Below are 26,299 nucleotides of genomic sequence, written 5' to 3'. Positions count from 1 at the left end.
TGTTACAAACTGAAGAAACATCCGTGCTACTAACTCACACAACAGGAAAGAGGAAATATAACTACACATTCAATCTCTTATGCCTAAACAGCAAAGCTGCAAACTCCATTGCTTAAAGTAAGATACTTCAGTAAGTGAAACAGTACCATACAGTTCAAGAAACATTTTTTTTTAAAAAAACCAAACATTTTAATAGTATAAAAAGTTGTTTTACTGGTGTTTCTACTATAAAGCTTTGTTCCACAAATCAAGTGATAAAATAATTAGATATGTTTACAGTGATAAGAGACTGCAGTGTAGACATTTCAGCTCACATTTTGCTGAGCGTTTCAGTACAACAGAGACTGACTGGTTTGTTAATACACACCTAGGACACAGAGCAAACTGCAGACATGAAGTGCACACCTGAATAGGGAAGTTTACCCTCTGACATGGTAACTCACTTTCTTCAGCTCTCCCTTTGCCCTCCAGAACACAATGTAAGCACAAACTGTGTTCAGGAATGGAGGCATATAACTGTCCTGACTGCAGAGCAGCACAGAGGAAAGATGGATGCACACAAACACACCACGGTAAATTCCAAAGTTATATGCCAACTACTCCTCCTTAGATAAAATGACATCTTCAAAAGTGAACATGTACAAAAAATAAAAAAAGTCAAATAAATAAAGAATACAGATGTTAATTAATCACATACATAAAGAAACATATTGGCATACTGTATGCAGTATACAGTATATTCATAGAATCATGTGGGCTGGACAGCACTTAGTAAGGAGTTCTGTGCTGAGGACAACTCCTTTTTCTCCTCAAAAAAATCTTATAGTTTCTGGATATCAAGTGCAACCTTTTACACCGATGCATAAATCCTGCACCGTATCTCATCTTCGCCACACTTGGGATGCCTTTTTTTTTTTTTTTTAAATCCACAGAGAAGTCCAAGAAGTTATAATAGTCTGAATGACAATTTTTGCAGCCCTGTCCATACTACTTGGTCTCTCGAGTTTCCTACCAAATGAAATTTAGTAATTGTATGGTACCTCAATCCCCAGTTTTTCCTGAGGAAATAGGAGCCAATCATGTGGACTCTTCCATCCTCTAACTGGCATTTCCCACACTCCTGAGCTGTGTGTAGGTATTATGCTGTGAGTGTGTTACACAAAGGCTGCTGGAACCATTGGAAGTGATGTAGCAATAGTTAAGTGTCAAGTACATCTGCTATGATACAGAATCAGGGTCTAGGTCTATCAAATGCTATATTCACATAACATTTTAAACCATGAAAATATTGTATGCATTTTCCTTTTTCTACAAATATTGTTGCAAACTTGCTGTTAATTGTGTCACGAGGTTTGCATTCCTAATTCTCCAATGATTTTTAATTCAAATGTTTAACAACCATATCTACGCTAGGTACACTGAAAGTAGACATTGAAATTTCAAGTAAAATGAACTGTAGCCACATCTACTGGACTCAATACACGTCCCGACATCTAGATTTACTTTGATAAGTTATACAAATACATAATACATTCTTAAATAATGAAGACCCACAATATTAATTTGTGAATCTTCCCACGTTATAAAACCACTTTTACAGGAATGTTTATCCACCTGTATTACTGTTTTAGTTGCAGTGTCTCTTGCTTTCCTGTTTCCACAGATTACTGTACCAGTTCTTAGGCTTTGGCTATTGAAATCTCTTATTTGAATGAGGCAACACTGGTTATTAAGGCTGGTTTTTTTTTCTCTTGTGAAGTTTCATTCTTTACTATGACACTGTTTTCCAGAGCAGAATGACTATCTTGTGTCTTCAGGTTCTGTTTTTATGACCTTTCTTTCAATGTTGTTGAAAGCTGAATGAGGAAAATCCTTTAATATACCAAGGCCTTCTGTATTGAGAAAAGAAAGAAAGAAAGAAGTTGAAACACTGTTTGGAAGCAAATATGTTTTGTTCTTAAATTAACAAAAAGGTCCAAGAACCACATAAATACCAACAGATGAAACAATAAATTCTGCTTCCTCCTCCTCCTGGTCTTTAACCTACCCAGCTGGGTTGGAACCACCTTGGTTACACTGCAGTGATGACAGAGAAGCATCACAGATTCACTTCAACCCCTCTGGCAGCAGGGGCTAATGGAGATGCACTCTGCACTTGCATTTTGAGAGGAAACAGGTAAAAATCCCCCACTAGAGATTTCACTAAGTGTATTAGCACTGGGACTGGGACAAATCTGCAAAAGAGGTGAGCCAAGACTGCAGTATCCCAATGTGAAACAGTCAAAATTCTGCCTGGTTTTCAAAACATCTATTTTTGCACCTTGTCTTTCAAATAACCTCTTTGCCACTACATCTTTAAAACTCAGGTGGGATTTTATTACTGCTTCTAAAGTTGTAAGAGTCTCAAGAACTCCTGGCTTTAGCTCAGTGCACTGAGTATTACACTGAAGCCACCCACAGAGATTCTTGCTCTCTTCTATCAAACTTAGAGTGGGTTTCTCCCAGTGCCAGAGGTGAATGACAAGACTGGCAGCAAGCAGAGGTCACTGAATGAGAAACCCAGGTGGAAAAGACTTACTGCATGACATGCAGTTCACAGCAGAGAAACAGTGCTCGGTCCTTATAAATCAAAATACAGACATCTTCTTTATAAAAAGCCTGATTCTATTATGCAGAATGAAGCCATGTCATAATCATGTTGCTGTCACTGTGATGCAGTTTAAGTATTTAATAGCAGTAATTTGGGTCAATACCAAGGACAGACACATGTCAGGACTTGATTATCTGATCCCAGCTACTGCATCTCCTAAACTTTTCCCAAATAATATTCAACCTGACTCTAGATTAGCAAGTAACACTCCTCTTGGAGTTTTCTCCAAAGCCTTGATGGCATGGTTCCACACAATGCATGCCAGCCTGCCTTCCTGGCTGCTTCCCTCAGAGAGATCACAGAAAATAAGGAATGGAGGGTAATTTCTCAGGGGCAGCACTAACCTGAGGACTGGGACTTTGCCTCACCGCTGGGGTAAAGCCGGATCAAGTCACTGCACAGAGATTTCCCAACATGCTGCTCTCCATCAAGTGAAATGTGCTGCATCTGTCTGCTTGGCAGGTTGGACATCCGCAGGTTCAGGGGTCTTTCACCTGCAGGTTGGTCACAGCGAGACATCGATGTGTTAAAAGAAAATCAGTATGAAAAATAGATAGAGACCTAAACACGTTAATTCTATCAGCAAAAGTGCATCCTAGATTCCAGCTGCTCAGAGAAGTTTTCTAGCAAAACGAGGCTTATGTAAATATATTGCTTTGCAGACTACTTCACAGGCACTGCTAGGAAGGGACACTCAGCCAGACAAAACCAAAAAAAATTTAAAAAACCCTTTATCCTGCTCAAAAATCCTCTTGAGATACAAAAATTTTCCTCTCCCACTGCACAATCCCTCTGAGATCTAAAAAATTTCCAGTTCCCCTGCACAATGGCTAAATGGCATCAAGAAGCTTGCTGGGCCAAGGAAAGCTGGATCCACACACCTATTCTTCATGATTACTTCTGTACCTCATTCTTGACCAATTCACACAAATGAAAATCTGGTTTTTAACACTTACTTGTATTGATTCCCTTAGTTGTCCCTCTACTGCTTCTTTTCAACCCCTTTAGAAAAACTATCATTTAAAAAACAGACACAAGAACTTCTGGTTGTATTTCTTGTTTGCAACATTTTGTCTCAATTCACAACAGTAAAAAAAGTGATCTAAACAGAAATGCTCAAGCAAAACAAACACTCCTAAAATTAATTCAAGACAAGGAATAGCCAGTTGGTAAATCAAAGAGAACCACAGAACTGTAAGCTTTTTGAAGAATAACAAGCCACTAAGAACATCATTAGAACATGCTCAGTGCTAAGTAATTTACATAGCCAGCTCCTCAGGTTTTGTTCCTAGACTGCACAAACAGGTAAACAAAAAGGGGTACCAGCTATATTACCTCCTTTATTTCCAATTTCTCAAAGCAAGAACACGAATGAAATGCAACACTGTGCTCTGTTTTCAAAACTGAGGATAAAGCTAGAGCAAAGTCCTGCTGTCAGTAACAGCAGTGCACCCAAACTCCTGCCCTCCCCACGTTATCCCTGGGGAAAGCAGTTTGCCCAGATGCACAACAGGAACAGAACAGAACCCCAGTGTGCATCTGATTGCATTATTTACACAGTAAGCACTTCAGGGCAGAGAGAGATCTTGTCTTGTCCATTCAGTGCTCTGGGTTCTGCATGAGATAAACACCACCACTGACAGAGGTTGCATAACATCAAATGTCTGTGCTGGCAGCAGCGCGTGCCTGGGAGCTATGGGAGCTACCATACCTTGTCCATCAGCATTATCTAATGACATGCCATTGGGGCTGTGCTCTTCTGAGTTCTGCCTGTAACACCCTGTGGAAAGGCGTCTCTCTAACGCTGCCTGGTTGCAGAGAAACTCCATCTGTTTTGCCATCACCTTTTCCGACTGCAATTGAAACAAAAAAAGATTTCTCTCTATATACATACATAGAGCAAGTCAAAACACAGGGGGAAAAACAGGATCAGATGAAAAGACTAACAGCCTAGATAGTGGTTTTTGTTGACTCATATGTACAGATGTATGTTTTACGGTTTCTTCAAAACTATGAAGCAAACAAAATATTTTTGCACCCATAGAGATTTTCATAATGTACATCTGAGTCACTCAAGAATACTTAAAATGCAAGCTGTTGTAGTTCATCTACCCAGAAATGCAACATTAAATTCTGTTTTTCAAAATCACACAAAAATCACTTCCTGCACTTTAGGACTGCAGGTTACGTGAAGAGAATCTCAAGAAAAGCAAAAAAGAATGTTTTAATTATCCAGTTAGCTCTGTTCAAATATATGCCTTCACAAAGTATTCCAGAAAGTATTCCAAAAGCAATGGCAACATCTGCTAAAAACTTATGCCAAGATTTCACCAGACATCTTGGAATCTTTATTTTAGGAAACAGCACTACACAAGCTTAAAAATCTGCCATTCTGAAAGTGTAGGATGACAGTATGTTTGTGGGGGATAAAGGTGTGAAATGTCTGTCTAGAAGAAGAACAAGACCTATACACCTCTAGAGAGTGGAGCTAAACAATCCAGTGCAACGTGGGAGGAAATGGCGTCTGAATGTTTGTCATTGACTTTAATGCCAAGAGAATTCTAACTTTCACTATAATCTTGTTCTTGAGAGAATGTAAATAAGCATCTTGCAAAAATAAGAAGAAAATCACAAGTCAAGAAAGTTGATTTAGAAGAGCCACAATGAACATAAGAACAGAAAGTACACGAACTTAACACGTACAATTGATAGGAAAAATTGATTTTCCTTCCAGGTAATGCCGTAATTGTTTCAACTGCTAGAGAGATCTATTAATTGCAGAGCATTTCACTTTTCATGGGAGATGCTGAAAGCCCTGACTTCCCACAAAAGGCTGCTTGCTCAGCATAGTTCAGTAATTTGAACATGTACAATGACAGCCCAACAGACCCAGCAAACCCTGGGCTTCCCCAGCACCATGGTGACCCTGACAGCAGGGTAAGGCATGGCCAGCATTTACATAATCTGGCTCAGAGCTCATCAGGGTCTGCAGAAGAACACTGAGAGCTCCAGCCCTGTCTTGGGAGGAAGGTAAAAAGAGAAACTATTTTCAGTTTACTTACAAGTGTGGTTTAACTTTGCTATTCTGTCACTCCTCTTACCAACTTTTGAACTATACATTAATTTTTTAAAAGGAATAAAATATTTCTCATTCATGCCATCTTTGTTGTTTGCTTGGGATAAAACCAGAATTTTAAACTTCAATTATGCTTCTGATCACCACAAAAAAACCTACAGAGTTGCAGATATGTTTAAGCTTGAACTAAATCTGTAGTCCATTGTTATGTGGCAGCGACCAACAAAAACTGTATATACAAAACAAGCTCATGTAATTATTCTGTGACATCAGAACATGTGCTGTAACTGCATTTGATGTATCCCAGATTTGTGTGATTGAGCACTACTTTGCAATAGAAGGAAGTAAATGATAGGGTAACACATCCATTCTCAGAAAACAGGAAGGTAACTCCTAAATGTAATCTTATGTGCAAATTTGGTGATTACATTTGCCCCAAATCAGCTATACTAAACAGATTTGTTGCAACTTAGCATGAAATCCCTCCTTGGCAAGAACTGGCAGTAGGAGATGGGTATTTTGCCTTGAGGCTAGGATATGCTACAGAAAAGACAAAGAAAAAATTGGCAACCTGTCTTCATTTATACAAAGCTTTCTGTCTGCTCAATAACACTGCACTTCCACCAGGCTAGGTGCTGTTTAGGAAGCCAATTTATCCTCTCAGATCCAGAGGTTTGCTTATTTCCTAAACACATTGGCCTTTCTTCTTGTAAGACATGTCAGCAGAGAGGACTCCAAGATCGCCTACTCTATTCCTCTCGCCTCAGAAACTTGAGCTTTCCATTTATAGCAATGGATAACGCAAGTAACACAGCACAGACTGTACCAATACTACCCTACTTGCTCCCAACAGGCAACCACAGATTTTCAAGCCTACTATGCTGCATCTTACCTCCTTGGAACTAACAAGGGCAAAGCTGTAGTACTGTGACAGAACAATTTTGGGAGGTAAACCCAAATTAATAGTGATGCAATCACAGCCGAGCTAGGTAGCCTTTTAAAACTGATGGGAATTAATTTAGTCATCAAAACAACAACATCAAAACCGACGCACAAAGACACAGCCTGTATTATTCACAACATAGTGCAGTTGGTTTACCTGGGAATTAAGAGCTGTTGGGTCTTCACTCTTTCCTTTAGCCAAAGCAAGTGGCATTTTGTCTTGCTGATAGAGCGTCTGGACTGTGTCCTGGAAATCAGGATAACCATCCTATTGAGCATAAAAAGAAACCAAACCAAGAGGGACATATTATTTTTATTTTACCTTCTATGTACACATAAAAGAAAAAAAAAAAAACCTAAAAATCATATTCCTGAACTTCTGTGAAAATTCTGGACTGCAATTTACATGTTTGCGCTATCCACTTCATTTAAGTTTGTGCATAAACCACAGCAACTGCTATATACCTAATGGCACAGAAAATCTCATCTCTCTAAAGTTTCAGGTGAATCCAGACTAGCCTTGTTACTCACACTAAACTATTTTACATTCAGCCTTGACAGGCAGATTTAGGCCTATGGTTTCTGTCACTTTTCAGGAATCAAGTTTACATGTAGGCAAGGATATACATTAACCTTGTGAAACTGAGAAAAGCCTCCTGAAATTCAACATATTTCACACAGAACCTACACTTATATCACAAAATGAAATATCACCATTTCAGAAGTACAGTGGAAAATTTACAGACTATGAGAAAGCATGATTCAATAATTCTTCCAGTCTGAAATTCTTATGACATGCAAATCTCTTCTGCTGCTTGCATATGTATCAATAAAGCAAATGAAGTTCCTGTGAAAGCCTGCCAGACTCCATTAAAACAATCACTGAAGCAAAGGTTCAAAATGAAAGGTTTATCTATCTTGGTGTTACAAAAGGAAAGCTCATGTGCACTAGAGGAACATCCAGAAATGTTTACAAAAGCACAGTATAGGTAGCTCTGTGGAAATGTGAGAGGAAGTCATTGATCTTAAGACAGACCCAAGCCTGAGAACAATGACATCTGTCACTGAGGTTCTACAGACCACAGTCTCAAAACCACACTAAATTAGACAGATTTGCCCTGTAGATTCCAAAGACACGTACATGTCAATAATTACGTTTTCGACAACAGATGGACAAAAGTGTTACAGCCCAAGGAAAATAGAAGTGATCTTCCAGAAAAAACACAGGGGAAGGACTACAAGGTTCCCTCCACTGGGCAGGCTGCCCACTGACCTGCACAGCAGGGGCCTGACCCAAGGCAGATGGCCAGGACCTCAGTGCAATGTAATGCCATTAAACCTATTCTTTATGCTCAGGGAAACACCTTAAAATCTGTCAGAATGCTGCATATTGCTTTAAAACACCCAACATATTCCCTCAGAGAACAAATAAACACAACAGCTATGCAAAAACGTCACAGCCAGGTTAATTGCCACAAAGCCTCTAGCCTAAGCTGGAAACAAAGGCTTTGCAGCACATTTCCATGAGCACTGACCACTTCTACAGTTAAGACCTGAATCTGTTTGGGAGAGGAAAATGATTGTGTGTAGGAAGATGAGAAGCTAAACACACAAAACCCTATTTTTGCAACAAAACAGGTAACATAGTTCTTCATAACACATTTGTGATCACCTGCCTATACCAACCAGGCTGTTTCCCAAAGGTGGCTCTGGCTGCCTGCTGCTGTGCCCGTCCCCCCTCAGCCAGGCAGGTAATTCCTGGAGGATGACACCTTCTGGATCACCTTCCCACTGGTGCCTGTCCCCAGTGCCCCGAGGGATGAGGAGCATGCTGGACCAAGCACCATGCTGCTCTGCCCCATGGTTGCCTGAGGTCCTCCTGCATGCACTGCAGCATTTTTGTTTTGCCATGCTGCTGCTTAGTTGTTTTCCAAGTGGTTTTGTGCAGCAGATGTTCCCAGTCCCACATGTGCTTTTTCGTTCCCTCTAATGACATTTTTCCTATGAAAACAGTACCTTCTACTGCTTTTGCTGTTTTTGTGAAAAAAACAAATCCCACACTTTGGTTTTCTTTTCAGCCTTCTCAGAAACAGTGGAGGTGGGGCTTTTCTCTCCCCTTCCTCCACCCATAGAGGCACCAAGGGAAGATGCTTCCTTGCAGCCTCCGCTCAGGTCTCCCTGCCTGTGCCCCCTGACTCCCACTGAGCTTTGGGAAATGAGGTTTTGAAAGCTCTTCCCACCCCTCTTGTTCAGATGAATGGAGACACAGACATACAAAATAATTTCTTCCAACAACAGACAGCAAGAATATTTTTAAAAACTGTCCTTTTTTCCTCTCTAGGCTGTTCACACAGACTCTGAAGGGGAACTTTGTCAACCCCAACAGCGATGAGCCTCTTCCTCCACTCCTGCCTGATGTACCTGTGACTTATTTTGCTTTCTAAGCTGCTGCCACAACAGCTCACTGCTTTGAGTGGTGCCAGCACTGAGTCACAGAAGGTGACAAAATAAGGGGTGCCCCTGCCACACAACACACCCAAGCAGGATTGATCCTTGCTCTGCAGGAGGATGTGCCATTTCCACCGCTATCTGCCTGTCCTGCTTTCTGTCCAGAGCAGATTTAGGAATTACAACTCCTTTTTTATAATCTGCTCCCAAATACCAATTCACTCCACTCCTTTTTTCGCTCCCTCCACACCTTTAGTCTGTCATTTGCCTGGAATTTTTTCCCCTTCTCCTCTTTACACTTCACTCCCACAGCTCACCCACCCACTCAACGAATAAGAGGGGGAGAGCTCACAGGGGAAGAGAAAGGCTTTTACAGGTAATTTGATGTAATTCATGGCACATTGTTTCTTTGTAATGCTTGTGCGGGTTTCATATTCATGAAAAGGATAAATTTACAATGTGGCTGCAGATTGACAGAGCTGCAGCTTGCACACACAGCTCTCTGCTGGCTCTGCTCAAGGATGACCTTCAGAGCCTCTCTGGAGGCTTTTTTAAGTGTTATTATATTTCAGGAAATTAACTCATCTTTTTTTTAAGTAATCTTTTACACTATGCAAACAGGCTGTGAAGTCTTTCCAAATTGAAGTCCCAGTAATTTTAGGCCACGCTTCACGGAGACATTAATGACTAATAGTTAAAGGAATGGTGAATCAAAATACAGAGTTCAGCCTTAAAACAGAAAGGCAAAATGACTCTTCTCAAAAAAAAAAAAAAAAAAAAAAAAAGGAAAAAAAGAAAACCAGTAACGAACTAGTTATAACAACAAAAAATATACCCCACGGTCAGGGCCTTTCTGTATTTTCATGATAGTGAGCAAACAGATCCACAATGAGGCATTACAACTCCAAAAACAGTGTAAGGAATTCTTACCCAGAACAGAAGGAAAAATCTGCATTTGCTCCCATTTTCCATTTTACTTTCACCTTTCCAAAAAAAAACCAAACCAAAACATAACCAAAAAAATCCCTGAACATATTACTAAAAAAAGGACTTTTTACTTTTTTTTAAAAAAAATGCAAGCACCAGTAACCCAAACCAGCAGTGATCTACTATGTCACACTGCATCTTTTTTACATTTCATTGAAGTAAAGCCCAACATTTATGGTGTACTTCAAATCTAAAATGCACTGAAATAATGCTTTTCTCCTCCTTAGAACACTCCCAAAGTTGTGAGGAAAAAAGACATTTCTACTGATAATAATATTAGTAATTTCAAAATTAATAATGCTATGCTATCAGATTGAAGATTTAATTCAATGTAATTTTCAATTTCTTATTTTGGGAAAATTACCTATTTCTGAAATAGTAATTTGTACAATTAGGACATGAAATTTTCACAAGCATTTTATATTATAACTGGTAATAAAACAAGAACCAAGTAAATATCCTTTCTCAGAATTATTGAACTATAAAGGGTATAAAAGAAGCAGGCATTCCAGACTTTTAAGATTTCACCATGCAGAAAATAGGAGACTACACATCCCCTAAGGCTGTCCAGATATCCTGCTCTCCAGAAAACCTTGAGTTTCAGCTTGTATTTTTCAGGGTTTTTATTTTATGCTTTCTTTCAATGAAGATCCTGTAAAAAACAGCACCTCCCTAGCAGTGTGTCATTTTAGACACTTGCTCATCATCAATTATTACTGAATGAAGGAAAAACTTTCTAATGCTGAAATCCAAGTCATTGAAATACTACTTCAAGCAGAGGAGTGGCAGCTCCCCACCAGCTCTTGCAAATTAGGGCTGGACTGAACAAAAGAGAGGAGACTCAAGCAACCATCCTGCAATAGGGTGGTCAAGGCTGTTGGATAAAGGTGAAGCTGGATAAAATCATTTCATGCAGCTTTTCCCTGCTCTTTTTTGTGGGTCAAAGAACAAGCAGAGGTCAAAAGCAAATCCTGACACATAAAAACGACACTGCTGACTTATCAAAGCTACCAGTGAATCCTCATTGCACGTGTTTATTTTGCACTACAGAAACTCAAAACTACAACTGTATATGGACTGATGGAACTTCATATAAGTTCACTTCAAAGAAGATGAACTTCTCTATACCTTTTCAAAACTAACTGCTCTCACCAGAGTTTCCCTCACAGGAAAAGCCTTTGTACAGGTGAAAGCACTGCAGTACTGAAAAAAAAAAAATTTAAAGCCTTACCACATACAGTGCATCATTTATCACAGAATGCATTGCATATGAGAAACAGATTTCAGAATGTGTTGCAATTTTCCTCTACAGTTAGAGAATACATCACCTATCTGTGTCACATACAAATCTAGCTCATATTCTAACACACATTTAACCTACACTTTTTTGAGTAGATAGTACAATAAAAAACACCCACAATGCTAAGGATGAATTAGATACCCACGTAATGAAACAGTAATTTGTTTAAAATACAAATTATAAAGAAAGATCTGCTATTCTTATGAGGTAATAGGTATATATATGTACGTTTTACTTTTCTTTTTTATTTTTTTGTTAAAAGTAACTTTAACAAGCCTCAAATTTACCTTCCAGCAGTGGTAACTGAAGAAAAAGGTAAACTACATACATGCTGCTCCTGCACTCTTAACAAGGAATTCCCATCACCTCCCTAAGCAACATCTTGTGCAAGTGTATACATGAGCCATGTATACATGCATTTGACACAAAACTCATTACAAAAAGCTGTAATTTAATATCTACAGGCACAACCTTTTGTGTTGAGATATACACCTTTTAGATAGTTTTTGACTTTTCAATATGATCTGTGTCCTAATTTATGGCTCAATCAGAGATGGCTAATATTCTGCCGTCAGTCCTTATCCAGAACTCTGTATTCTGGACATGATCAACAGCTGACTCCAGTGAATTAGGCAAACTCCACCTCATGCTGACTGAAAAGCAGCAGGCCTTATGGGAAGACATCTCCTACAGTGCTTGAGCTTATTCCACCACAGGAAGTCAGTCAGTCCCATTCCTCCCCTCCTACTCACTCTGAGTGCAAAACACTGAGAGTATCTTTACCATAAAACAAATCCTACTCTTTACCCCTGCTCCTACAGGTTTCTCCATCAAACACTTACATTTACAGAGACACTGGTGAGGTTTTCCCACCCTCTCTCTCTCATACCCATCAACTGTCTATCAAATGTTTTTCTGACAAATTTAAGAAAAGACAGATCCCTTCAAAACAAAACTGAATTTCAGCACACACAGGTCAAAATACAGAAGTCACATTACTGTACCTCTATCTTGATTCTCTTTGGTGACAGCTCATCCCTTTCTCCACATTTAGATCTACAAGAGAAAACACATACATGATCAGTAAACAGCACATTAACCCCAATTATAATGAAAAGGAGTCAAGGGAAACAGATCAGGGAAGAACAAGATGCACAAAAAAAGCCTCCAGTTCAATTTGACATGGCAATGAAGTCATTCAAGTAAAGAGGAACACAAGTATTTTGTGTTGTTTTCAGAAGCATCAAAACACTCATGGATTCTTCCTTCCAGAGAGAAAGGAAAGCACAGAGAATTACAGAAATGCCCTTGGCACTGCTTATCCAGGATGGTTGTATATTTATATGAATCTCTATGGAAGAAAGGGGAGCAAAGGAAAACTTTCTAGAAGGGTAGCAAAATGTATTTTGAAAGGATATTACATTACAGGCAAAGGAATCAGCATTTAAAAATCTAAGGAAAGTATCAAGATATTCAATCATACTTGCTAATGCTAAGGTTTTAATTGTATTTAAAGGCTGTTAAGCCTTTGTCACCATTTCATTACAGCAGTTCATTTGACAGAACAGTAACAACTGAAATTAGGACTCAGCTTCAGTTCCTTTAAAGGAAGCTTGTAAGCCACTCCCCCTAACCTTATCTTTTTGGCTAACAAGCCAAATCTGTGTATGGAAAAAAGGAAATTGATGCACTGAGCATCTCTGGCCACTACGCCAATTTACATTCACCTCAAAACACACTAATGCCTCAAATGCTTGAAATACCAGCCTCTCAGATGCCTCTTAATGTGCACTATCCTCAAAATACTTCGAAAACTAGAGAGCAAATAAAATGGTTATTCAAGACAACTGAATTTTATCAGTCTATAAGCTTTAGGACTAACTGAAGAGCAAGAAGACGTGTGTCCAGTGCTTCAGAAGAAATGCTGTCAGCCTGCTTGGTTCCCCAAAAGTGCAGACCCTCTGAGCTAAGGAAAGCCTTACTTGGTGGTCCTGTAGGTGTACTTGTAGGTGACCTCGCGAGAGATCTGCCGGGCCAGGGCGAAGAGCTCATCCCTCCTGGTCAGCAAGGCGTTGTCCTTCACACACAGCTGGGCAGCTGCTTCGTTAACTGTTAGCTGCAAATCAAACACACAGGCACTATTTCACCTACTGTGCTGGTAAATGTACATCTTCTGAAATAATAAAGAATTTTGATAGCAAGTAAAATCACCTGTAATTGTACACTAAACCCTGGGGGGTTTCTTCAGTTTGTTTATCCCCCTTACTAAACCAGGTAACCTCTTTGGGAAGAGGAAAGATATGAATGTAGCTGGTTCATAAAGTGAAACATTATTGTAAGACTGTCTCAATGTGCACTGCTTTTCCTTCATCCCAGAACTAATTAAATCTCAGGATAAAACAGTAGCTCTGAACGTTCACAGTCTTTGGCTCCCAAAGCCTGGCTTACAGGGAAGACTATTTTTATAAACGCAATATGCCCAGGACTTGGGGGAAAAAAAAAAAAACAACCCTGACAGTGTGGGTACAGATGGCTTTCCCTTGTGAATACAGAATAAATTCTGTAGAAGGTGATGGTTTAAGAAACGATTAAACTTTTTTTAGCTATGTTTCTCACCCTCGTGTTTGTGAAGACTATCTTCAGACATGAATCAAATGTAACTTGTTTCAAGGATGTTTTCCTGAGCCTGCCAGGACACATTTCTAGTGCCTCTGCTGCTGGCAAAAGATTCATAAAGAAGTTGGGGGGGGAGGAAAAGCCTGAAATTGAAGCTCCAAATGGTTTTGCAATGCTCTTCAGAAGCCTATAAGAAGTTGTGATACTGTCGTGAATTATATCAGCTTAAAAGTACTGCTGTCCAAGAAGCCTATGGTCAGCACTATGGACACAACATTATTAATGCCATGGGACACAAATTGAGATGCTGGACAGGCTATTTCAAGCTCCTTCCACAGCAAGCAGGGCTTGAAGAGGCTTTCTCACTTTGTGCTCAGCTGAAGAGCAGCCAGAACGTGTAATGAGGCATAACAACAAGAGGCCAAGAGAATACTACAGGTGTTTTTACCAAGTGCCCACAGCTCTTTCTACTCTTTTACTTTTAGAAATTAAGCTTCTTTGAACAGGCTTGGCTTCTGGCAAAGGAGCACAGCTGCTTTGGAGCCAGTGTCAACAGTATATCCTGTATCTGTCCCAGGCTGGTGAATACTGCAGAGCAGCTTGGTTTCCACAGCAGAGTCAGCACATCCATGATGGATGGAGATGTGCCATCCCTGACCCCGCACCTGGCGGCACAGCACGCGTGTGACCTCAGACACCAAACCTGCCACTCCCACAGACCAGCAGGTCTGCACTCACAGCTGTCCCTTGGGAGAAGGACAAGAACTCCTCTCCTGACCCCTGCCACCCTGCAGGGTCACCTGTGAATTAAAGCAGAGGCCAGCAGCTCATGCAAATCGCTGCATGCTCCATCCCTGAAGGATGGAAGCTGCCACAGCACATGAACAACACACAGCCACGCTCTCCTTCACCATGGGGCTTGGTGGCAACCAAACTACCAAACATTTATTTTGCCCAATGCAACACTTGCTCTCCAGGAAGGTTGAGAAAACAAAACACATGTATTAAGAAGAGCTGAGATTCTTCTTCAACAGCTGTGCAGTATTTCTAGCGAAACCTCACACAGAACTGCTGCTCCTAATATTTCAGAAGCAATTTTTCCTGTGTTTAGCCTAAAAGCCTCTGATCTCAGTAGGGCTCTTCCTATGGCATCTAAATGTTAGTCAGAGCACAAACTTGTTTTTAACAGGTGAACTAGATACGTTGCCTGATCCTTTAGTCTCTGTGCAGACAAAACCCCCAAATCTCACAGAGATCAGATGTACAAGGGCTTAACCTGAACAGGTTACTATGTTTGTACAATACCAGGTACTTAAAAAACAAACTATTACCCCTTAGACAGGAGCAGCTGTTCCACAATGTCTGTCTTTCCAGAAAAAAAAACACAATGGGGAAAAAGATACAATATAAGTTAATACAACACCGATTAAAATAATTACCATCCAAAGTAGGCATTAATTTCTGTAACACTGATAGCTATTACTTTGCCAAGGATGAATAATACAGCTAATGCTTACAAAATAATTTGAGATATTTTTTTATCCCTCCAAGTGCTGAAAGGTTGCAAAGAGCTGAAATGACTGAAAATGCTTTGGGTAGTTGTAGGCAAATGCTGTTTATCCTAATATGTGAGAAAAGCCAAATGTTTATTTGCTTGTTTTTCCTGGTTTCTCTTTCAGGTCACATTCAGACTTACTGAATTGAAGTGCATCATGGCTTTCTGCCTTTTCAGGAGGCATAATACTGCAGATACAAAGCATTGCATGCCTAAAAATAAAGAATCTGTTTGTTGGAAGCCTTAAAGAGGATATGGAGCAGCACAGAACCATGCAGGAGAAGGATGCGTATATTTCCATCTGATGGGGTTCACAGACTCCTCTACCAGAAACCACATAATTAAATACCAAGCCCTACTGTTTTGGTGAGTCAGCAAAAGAAAAGGAAGAAACCTAGCTAGACAAAATTCATTGCTTGTTTTTCTAATTCCACTGAACTGGATTTTTTTTTGCCTTTTACAGGTAATGAGACAAAGACTGAAAAATTAAAATGCAAATTACAAACTTGACTCAATTTTGCAGAGGTCACTGAGTTCAGAGGCATGCCTTGTACTCATCCCTCCTCCAGTCCAACTTTAAACATTAAGTGCTCTCTGTGTTTGAAAAGCTGTGTAACACTGAAACAATGGGATGGATTAAGGACAGCATGTTTATTAGTTTTGGAACGCCTTCAGAAGATTTTATGTCAGATTAATGCTTTATGCAAATACTCCTACCAAGAGTACACACTTTCCAATCAGCCCAGTGTCTGCAGCTCTCACAGGCCTCTAATGGCTGCTCCAGCCCTCTGAGACACTTCAGTGCTTATTCTGAAACAAAATATTCTCACTAATTCACCACTGACAATTCTACCATATTTGATCTTAATTTGCATCCAACTCCTCTCTGCTTGAGGAGCCAGAGATACCCAAATCTTTACATTAAAAAGCTAACCATTACTTAAGCTTTCTAAATTCACAGTGAAGTTTATTCAGCTGTTCCTTGCCAGCTGCAAGGAGAAACCTTGAACCGTGAGGCAGAATGACAGCTCTGGAACGTATTAACACGTGCAGAAAAACGGTCTCTGGACCTGCAGGAACTTACCTCCCTGGTTGTTTAAGGTCATTCCCCCTGAGCAGCAAATTCCTTAAGCCATCAGAACCAAAAACACACTAAGGCTGGTTTTACAAAAGGCAAACTCTGGTTTAGCAGATTTTAAACAAAAAAAAATTTGGTCTCATTGCTGCTATTTATTTTCTGCCTTAAACAGAAAATGAAGACAAAACTGTTCAAGGCAGAACTTTGTGAAATCCAGCCTCTTTAAGCCAACAGTAAACTAATTACAAGCAAATTCTTCTTGCTTGCATGTGTGCAGTTCCCATCAAGTTCAGTGAGGCCCCACATGCGTAAGTGAGGCATAAGTCAACCACAGACTCCTTTGATCTTGTGCCCTTAATCACAATAGCGATAGAAATATTTCCTAAAGCCAAACCATGCTCTCATTCCATTTTTAAACGTGGTTTTACAATGATGTAGTAAAGGTCTGTAGTGCAATACTAAAAAAAATGAACAAGGCAGAGCAGTTGTCCTTTCTTCCAGTTCACTGCTATCCCACTCCTTCAATTACTACCCCAGGGTTCATCCCCCCAGTTTTGCAGAGCCAGTGCTGAGCCTACACAAAAGGTGCCCCTGCAGCCCACCTCCCAGTACACTGCTGGATGCCAGAAAATTATCCTACAAATAGTCTGCCCAGATTTCAGAGCATTTTCTGCAGTCACTACCCCAGAGAGAGGCTGTGAAAGCACACAGCCACACACTGTTGTACACCTCGAGTGCCTCCATCCTCAGGTGAGGAGAACCCCCTTTCTCTGAATCCTGAATCTGCAGCCATGTATACAGGGCATCTACACAATTAATCCTTTCAAATCCTGCCTCCATCTCATACACAGCTCGTTCTTTTACAAGGGAGACTTACACAAGGTCAGAGGAGTAAGATGAGATCTCGTCTTGTACAGTAGATGAATTCATAGATTATAAGTGTTTGACATGAAGCCACAGAGCACGTTAAGTGTAAGCTGCACAGCTAGAACTGTGTGGTTGGAATGTGGCTCACTAGTGTGGAAGTGTCTCCCCAGTCTGCAGTAAAAGCCCTTGTCAAGTCACTGCCAGTGATGTGCAGTTGCCTTATAAATGTAAATATGTAAATAAAAATGTAAAGAAATACGCCTTGTTTCCTTCTGCCCTTCTACTCAGAAGCATAAAGAGAACTCAGTCTTATGCTATGGATCACACACCTACAAAACTTCTTCTTGAAGCGAAAAAAGGCTAAAGCCAGTACAGTTTTTTTGGCACTCCTGTAACATAAACACTGCCTTTCCTTTTGGGAGCTAAGCCTTACATGCCAAATTTTAAATCCAACTGAAATTTTGCAATCACTGTTAACTGTGAAAATGCTGATGCAGCATTCGTATCAACAGCGTTTTGGCAGAGCTCTGAATTAATGTTTGTTCTCCTCTTGTACAGCACTTTGGCACTAGGAAACGACTCCCCACACAGACACACCTATTGCGTTACAACACATGCAGCGTGAGCCTCAGGAATGCCACAGGAGGAGCAAGGAAGGCCCACAGGAACTTTCAAAGGCAAGAGATGCTTCTCAGGGATGAAAAAACAAACATTCAGATTAGAACTACCCATCAATACTGAGACATCCTCTCCTTTCCTCCTCACGCAGCCTGAATGTCACTTGACAGGCCTAAGGCCACTATGGCCAAAAAAGCCCACAGGTTGTATGATTAAGCTTCATCTCAATTCAAACAAACAAAAAAATAATCCATGCCACTGAGTGTAGGGACCTCGTTGACAGAATTCTTTTCTCAAGTACACAAGCTACAGAGCAGAGTCTTGAGGTGAAGGAAGACAGCAGAGGGTAGCAATCACATCAGACACAAGGAATTTTAGTTACTGACCTTCCAAACAAGTCTACTCTCAAAGCTGCAAGGAAATACCATCTTTAAGAATGTAGCAAATCCTTACAATGCCCAAGGCCATGCTCAGGGTGCTAGTGGTTGCTATTTGGGTGTCAAACTCTCTAAACCTTCTGTCTGAGAGGCCACACCAGCGAGTGAGCAGTTCTGATGACACCAAATCACCACACACACACTCACCCATACCCACCCACAAAAGGAGACCTGGGCTGCACCTGAGATTTCCACGTCAGGCCAGGCCTGCCTACAGCACTCAATGCACAACTTTCAGACACACAGCTCTCACCCCTCAGCAAGAAGTGCCCATACAAGAAGTGTACCCTGTACATCTTGTCAAAGGTGTAGGAATAGGGGAGGAAGCCCAGCTCCCCTCAGGCTGTTTTACCTCGTGGAGGGTGAGATGCTTGCCATCCTTTCTTTTCGAGTCAAATCTGCCATATATTGCACTGTACTTCCTGATCTCCTCCTCTTTGTGAGGGTCATCATCACTCATCTCAAAGATGTGACCAATCATCTTTGCCAGTTTCTTATTTGTTTTCAGTAACTCCTTGACTTCATTGGAGTCACTTTTGGGCAGGGAGGGCACCATACGTTCTACACACTCAGCGACTGACAGAGCAGCAGCAGCATCCAGGGTCTCGCTGTTTTCCTTTGGTGAGGCTGGAGAGCCAAGGTCAGCTGGGGAAAGGCTGTGCTCACTCTCTGTGGTGTGGTGTCCTTGCCAGAGCCTGGGCTCGCTGCTGCTCTGCAGTGATAAGCTCCCCACATCAGATTTGCTCGTGCCCACGCTCTGCACGCACGTCGTGGCAGCGCATTTCGGAATCTTCAGGTGAGGCTCTCTGGTGCTGCTGTTCCTCTCGTAACTGCTGCAGGATATCCCCAGCCACGCAGGAGAGCCTTCTGGCAGCTTATATATTGGAATGCTGCTGACTGGTAGGGAGGTGAGAGGCTGGTTAAAAAGGCCAGGGTTTGTGACCCAGTCCCTCAAGGCCTTCTGCAGCCGTCGGACATGAAGCGGCTTGCTAGCCATGCCCACAAGAGCCATTATCTCCAAAAACTCCTCTTCACCTGCTTCACAGAGCTGCTGGACATCATCACCACCCTGCTGAATGAAGGCATCAAAGTAGAACAAGAGATTTGCTTTCTGTAGTATTCGATAGAGCTGCAGTTCTCCAAGGGTTCTGGGCAGAGCTGACGCCATCACGGCCGACAGAACCTGCAAGCAGTAAGAACAGAGACAAGATGAGCACCAAAGCACCGACATCCCGATGTGCTGTCCCACCACTCAGCTTTGCACAAGGCTGTCAACTCAGAGGACAGCCTTTCTTTCTCTCATTACAACAACACCCACAGAAATGATTAAGGGGCAAAAGCTCTATTTTTTTACTTGCTAACTTAATGAAAACATTTTTGAAAGAAACCAAATCAGCAGATAGTTGTGATGCACCTAAAAAAACCCATGGTTCAAACACAAAGCTGGCTTGTTTTCAACATTCCTACTTCATGTTTGTTCCCAAGAATGTCAGCCAATATAACTCACAGATTCTACTCTATTCTCTTTTGTATCTTAAGATCAAAACGATCTCAAAACACATTCTGAACAATTACAGAATAGTTGATTCCCTGAAGAAAAAAAAAAAATCTCATCAGTTTCAATTTTTCTTAATTGTCGCATCATTTTCCCCCCATAGAAGGTATGGAGGACTGTAAAAGGAAAACAAAGAAGAAAAGAGCTTCACAGAATCCCAGCGGATTTATCAGGTTGGGTCACTAAAAGAGTGTTTAAGAATCAAGTATTTCTACAGTTTTACCTGTTCCACATAAAAGGGATCTAATGCCTCTGCTGATCTTAATTGTGGCATCAACAGCTGCAGACAAAGCTAAAATACTGATGGATTCCAACACATATAGTTTAAAAACCTTAGTTTGAATTCACCTGCCTGTTTCATTTGCCAACAAGGCTCCCTGTCATTGACACTTGAGACATGAAATACCACTCAGCAATACAGCAATTGTGCTTAAAGGCTCCCAACAGACAGATCTCTGCAGTGTTCAGCTCTTACAGCGGCAGGAAAAAACATGTGCACAAGTTTCAACTTCATAAACCCCTTATCCAGTTACAGCACAACTAATAAACTCCTCAGAGAATCCTAGGATCTCACACACACACCTCTTCACTCTGTGGTGGCTTTCACAGAAACAAGCAGATAATTTCCAGTATTACTGTATTACACTAAACCACCAATCAATAAGGTCTAAAGCATGTAATTTATAGTTGGTTGAGAAAGTAAAGAACTAAAACACTGAGCAGGTCTGCTAACATTGCTCTGGCTTTACTATTACACTGGACTTGAAAAAACACACAGTAGTAACCTAAAAAACAACACCTACAGAAAGATTTGCACACACTAGGGAAAAAGTATTTTAATACTGTGCAACTCCCCTTCCTCCAAAACTGCAATGCAAGCAAATACATTTGCTATGGGGCATTGGGAGATTGGTTATCAAAAGTAAAAGTCAGAAATTATTTTTACAGTACGTGCTTTTTCATATTGTAAAACATGAAAAATATTGTTAAAAATAGTTTGGTTATTTTTGTGGTTCTTTCACAACATAAGCCTTTTCTTCAGCAAGTCAAACACACAGACAAAACAAGCAGAGCCCAACCTCTATTCAGGAGGCATCTGGAAGACCAGGCTTTTGCTGCAAAATTCTGATTTAACTCTACTAGAGAAAAATAAAATCAGGAGGCCAAGAGAAACTTCCCAGAAATGTATGTGGCAGCAACAGGATACTGACAGTCACTCTCTTCAGGAAGAGAGATGAAGCCCAGGGGAAATAAAAAAAAGACTCAAAACATACAAAACCCCCAAACCACCAGCTGAACTTATCATTCCTGGTATGTGTGCCAGTATGTGTAAAGCAGAAGGGCAGTAATAGCAGTTCAGATTCAAAGAGCTACCTCAAGGAGCTGCTGGTGAGCTTAAGAGCTAATAAACTACACACTTAGGAACTCAGGGTGAAACTGTAAATATTTAAGAGTTACATATTTTAGAAATACAGTTTGGCTTTCGGAAAGAATAGGTAACTGCAGGATATCAACCAAGTACTGTCAACACTCAAAGATACAAGAAACAAGGAAAGTGAAGAAAATCACTTAAAGGTAACTCTTTACAGGGCACAGAATTCACTGTTGTAAAAAGTGCCATTATTTCACTGAATTTCTTAGAAAAATCCTCCCATTCTTAACAAAATTTGTCAAGATAAACAAAATTAACAGCTTATGTTTTAGTGGCATTCCAGTAAAATATTCCTACCCTCTCATTTCAAATGATGCTGACTTTTCACCATCAATACCACAAATTAACTTATATAACTTCTAAAAGAAGGCCCATTTCCTCTGAAAGTTATTCATCTTAGCACAAAATCTACATAAATCCACATAAATGGACTTTGTGCAGAGAGCTAAATTGAATCTTGGGAGGACGGTGGCAGCAGAATTACACACAGCCCAAGAGCTCCAGGCAAGCCATGGAACTGAACTCATTTTTCCAGCCCACAGGCTGGAAGAGCAGCACCAGTCCATGAGCAGCCTTTACCCAGAGGCTTCTAATCAACAAATCTCTTCATGACAGATAAAAGTGGATTAATATGTACTAGGGAGGCACCAGCAAAGAGTCCACGGTTCAGACTGCGTTGAGATTTGCATTTAAAGCAAGACTGAAATCCCTTTGTTTCATACTTTAAAGACCCATTCTGTTTTTCAAATTCAGCGCAGTAACTCCTGTGAGGGCTGAGCAATTTTTCCACGTACGAGTGCTACCGATTTCTGCAGAGAAGGCATTTTGCAACACTCCTCCTTTTAACCTCTCTTCTTGCATTAAACAGAGCTCCTCCAGCACTCACCTCAACGCCATCCCAAGTTATTTCTGAACTGTCCCAAGGGGAAGGCTCCCTCCCTTTCCGAGACTCTCCCGACAGAGTGCACCGGTCCCTGCTTCGCCCCGCTCCCAGCCCACAAAGCCCGGGAAGCAGCTCTGCTAGTCCACCTGCAGGAGTAAGTGAGGCTTGGGAAGAGGACAAGCAATGAACAAGGAGCGCTGAGAGAGCAGCACAGCACTGCCTGAGCCCGAGGAGGCTGTGAGCCCCAAGGACACCTGGCACTGCTGCTGGCCCTGCTCAGCCGGCCGGCTACGCAAAGCCTCAGCACACCCACTCAAGTCTCAGCGCCCCACATCTTCCAGGTGACCTTTAAGCTGCATCTCAGAGCCCTGAAACACTGCTTTCCACCACTGTTCTCATTTCTTAGTGCACTGGGCACTGTGCTTTTGGGGCAAAGGGTGAGCACGAGAAGAGGTTACACAATGAGAAGACACAGGGAGAGCTCACAGCCAGGACATTTGTGTCTGCTCCTCACCAGGAAGAGCATCTTGGATAAGACCCTGGGGCACCGTGTGTGATCCTCCTCTTCTGCAGCCTGCTCGATAAGTCTTAGGCTGTCTAATCTGTGATCCCAAACCAGCCTGGTTCAGGAGTAAGAGCCTGGTCATGTCCTCTGGCAAATCCTAAGAAGGCAGCCAGAACAATCTGCTGCCTCAGGAGTGAGCAGGTACATCGGACACAACGGCAAACCCTTTCTCCAGCAAGAGGCAGGAATGCAAAGCTGGCACGGGGAGGTATACAGGAATAAATGAACACAGCCACAGCACTTCAGCCACTACTTCTCCCTCTTCTTTGCTTGCTGTCCATACCAGTGAGAAGAGTCAGAACACACAGGGAAAAGCAGCCTTCTCTTACATTTTTCACATATAGAACAAAGAAGCCAGAAAACTCCCCACAGAAGACAAAGCTGTTTAAAAAAAACACAAGGCTGCATACGGTTATAGCCTTGGGAGAACCAGGAAATCAGAAGTTAGATTTTCACTCAGCCTTTGCAACCCACAACCATGCATTCTGATTTTCCACATTACCTCATTCACATCCACAGCCCATCACCCTACACGCCATGCCCTCCTCTCCAAACACTGGCTGTCACCTTAACTCTGACCACAAACATAACTCCTGGGAAAAAGGAAAACAAAAACCACAGAGACACCACAGAGCGCTCTTAAATATTCGTAAACAGCTAGCGCAGAATCACAACCTATTCCTGCTCCCTCTATCAAGTCAGCGGGGCAGCGGCAGCCCCGCTCGGCATCCTGAACCAGGGGAAAGCACCGGTTCCGTGCCCGGAGCCGCACACACTTGCCGGAGGTGGCAGGAAGATGCGCGGCTCAAGTAGGCAGGTGCTGGATGTGAGTGAAGCACCGGGAGAAGGAAAACTCGGGAGCTGTGGGATGTACGCATGGGACAAGGGCTTCCTGAGCAGCTTTCCTGCTTTTTAAGGCTGCACGGGAAGTAAAAGCAAGCGAGCGACGCGAACCGATTGTAGAGATTTTATTTCAGGTGAATTCTAATTGAGCTGTCACCAATTAAATCAGGAATACAAGGAGAAAGTGTGAAACATCACATCCCTGTATTTTAGGCAAAAGTGATTATTTCATAATGTATCTTGATGACTTTGGGCGTTTTGAAAAGTCTCTGAAGACAAACTGGGTTTGGGTTTGAGAGCTGGCTGCTTTGCATATTCATTACATTTCTGCAGCGTTTCCAAAGGACTTTTAGCAGGAGGAGAAAATTACATGTAGCTGCAGAAGAGAGACTTCGCAAATTAAATAGTCTTGTCTAGCTCTGAGATGTGCCAAAATACAGCCGATGAGCGAGCTCCGCGTTTACGTACAAACCCGCACCTCGCCTCAACTAATGAGAAACTCGAAACGTGCAAAAACATCCTTCGCGTAAGGACGAGACGAGCGCACAAATACCTCCAGAGCAGGGTCCCGCACCGAGGGATGGAGCTCCCGGCAAGGAAACCCCGGCGGCGGGCACGGACGGGCAGCCGCGGTCCCCGCACAAAGTTCGCGGCCGCCGAGCCCGGTGTCAGGAACCTTCCCGGGGCGCCTTCTCCGTCGGGGCTGCCCCGCGGGGCGCCGCCGCTCCCGCACAACCGCTGCCGTCCGCGCCGGGGAGAGGCGCGGCCCCGCAGAGCCCGGGGGGCGCCCGGAGCCCCGCCGCCCCTGCCCGGGACCCCGCCGGAGCAGCGCCCGCCGCTGGGGCGCCGCCTCCGCCCGGCCCGGCCGCGCCGTCCCGCCCGCCGCCCCCGCCCCGCGGCGCACACGGCGGGGACGCTTCTGCACTTTCCTCCCACTCGCCCGTCCCCCCCGCGCCGGATTTCTCCGGGAAGCACCCACGCACGACCCGCCCGCTCCTTCCGGCCGTGCCCCGCGGCGCCGGGGCCGCGCTGCCCGCGCCCCCCGGCCGCCCCGCACGTACTCTGCAGTTGGCCGCCGCCGCCGGCTGCCCGGGGCTCCCCTCGGTGCCGTCCCGGGGCCGCAGACTCAGCCCCGCCGAAGTTCCTGCCCGCGCCCCCCCCGCCCAGGCTCCTCCTTTCCCATCGACGGGGCGGGTGGGCGAGCCTGTCCCCGTCCCCGCCACCGCCTCGCTGCCGCCGCCACCGCCGGGGGGGCGCGCGGCCGCCCCGCCGCACCTCGCCTCGTCGCGGCCGCGCCTTCGCCGTGCGCGGGGGCCGAGCGGGCGGCAGGGAGGGAAGGAAGGAGGGGAAGGGAGGGGAGGGAGGGAAGGAGGGGAAGGGAGGGGAGGGAGGGAGCGGCCCCCGCCCCCCCGCTCGCCGCCCCCTCCCGCGCGGTCACATGGGGAGAGCCCGCGCGCGCTCCGCCGCCCGCCCACGCGCGGCCGCCGCGTGACGCAGCGCCCGGCGGGGGCGGCACCGGCAGCGGCAGCGCCCCCCAGCGGCCGGAGCGCGCCGCGGCCGCGACCCCCCCGCGCCGCCCCCGCGGGAACTGCGCGGATCCCCACGGGCCTGCCTCGGGAAAACAGCCCGGGAACCGCGCCGAGCCGCCCTGGCGGCCGGGCACACCGCTGAGTGAAAGGGCCGGCCTGGGGTGCGACACGCAGAAACCGGTGCGAAAGTACCAAGTGGCAATTGGAGCGAGGAGAAACGGAGCGTGTAGTTGTTTTACTGATGGAGAATTGGCTAAACGATGAGTTTTTAAGTAATGTTTCAGTGATAAAATTAAGTAATGTTTCAGTGATAAAATTAAGTAATAAGTAATAAATTAACTCATATTTAGTGCCGATAACAACAGAAGAAAAAAACATTATGTGTAGAAAAAAATAGCGAGTGAGGAGAAAAAAAGCCTCAATAAAATAAGCTTGTCCTGTAGGCAACGTCCAGTCCCACCTAGAGCTGGGAATACCTTTCACACAGGGTTTCCTTTCCTTTTCCCTTGCTTTCTCATCCATACCTTGGCTGCTTGTCTGAGCAGGGTCAGGCCGGGCAGGAGGCAGAGTGATGACCTGGCTCCTTGGTGAACAGCTCTAAACAAAACCAAATTTCTCCTTCAGTTTTTTCCAATAGAAGGCTGACGCTTTATACATCTATGTCACATCACTGTCACTAAAACTAAATAAAAGAGTCCAAAAATTAATAAATTACCTAGGAACAAAGTCTGAAAAAGTTCTAAGCATGCAGGATGCTGGGGAAACGCAAGCACCCTTTTCCTTTTGTACCACCCAAGCTCTCAGAACTTGCACGGGCTATTTCCCAGTTTCCCGGCGGTGCTGGGCGCGCTGGCAGCGGGGCAGGGCGCGGGTGGGTGTCACACAGGAGCCCTCTGTGTGTCCCCGGCTTGCCCACGC

General features: G+C 43.3%; 1 protein-coding gene across 4 annotated transcripts; it reads right to left on the bottom strand.

The window, feature by feature from the left end:
- Positions 1-886: 886 nt before the first annotated feature.
- On the bottom strand, positions 887-25,310 carry NAB1 (NGFI-A binding protein 1). 4 transcript variants are annotated; one of them, XM_074548195.1, is made up of 8 exons: positions 24,914-25,310; positions 18,927-19,757; positions 13,386-13,519; positions 12,408-12,459; positions 6,826-6,936; positions 4,362-4,503; positions 3,019-3,144; positions 887-1,892 (listed from the first exon to the last, which is right to left on the bottom strand). In XM_074548195.1, exons 2-8 carry the CDS (start codon positions 19,740-19,742, stop codon positions 1,801-1,803), a joined length of 1,473 nt encoding a protein of 490 aa, XP_074404296.1. In that variant the 5' UTR covers positions 19,743-19,757; positions 24,914-25,310; the 3' UTR covers positions 887-1,800. The 4 variants fall into 4 exon arrangements, with proteins under 4 accessions (XP_074404296.1, XP_074404295.1, XP_074404294.1 ...); XM_074548194.1 differs by having other exon boundaries at positions 2,995-3,144; positions 25,128-25,309; XM_074548193.1 differs by having other exon boundaries at positions 2,995-3,144; positions 24,914-25,307.
- Positions 25,311-26,299: the final 989 nt, after the last annotated feature.

The sequence above is a fragment of the Zonotrichia albicollis genome, chromosome 10 (genome assembly GCF_047830755.1).
Source record: "Zonotrichia albicollis isolate bZonAlb1 chromosome 10, bZonAlb1.hap1, whole genome shotgun sequence".
Classification (NCBI taxonomy): Eukaryota; Metazoa; Chordata; class Aves; order Passeriformes; family Passerellidae; genus Zonotrichia; species Zonotrichia albicollis.
This window is presented reverse-complemented; position numbering and strand designations above follow the sequence as displayed.

Coding starts and splice junctions, on each gene's coding strand:
- NAB1 (XM_074548194.1), bottom strand. CDS start 19,742: ATGGCGTCAGCTCTGCCCAGAACCCTTGGAGAACTGCAGCTCTATCGA. Junction 13,520..18,926: donor AGCATCTCACCCTCCACGAG/GTAAAACAGCCT, acceptor TTTGATTTGCAG/CTAACAGTTAACGAAGCAGC. Junction 3,145..4,361: donor AGATAATGCTGATGGACAAG/GTATGGTAGCTC, acceptor ACCAACCTGCAG/GTGAAAGACCCCTGAACCTG.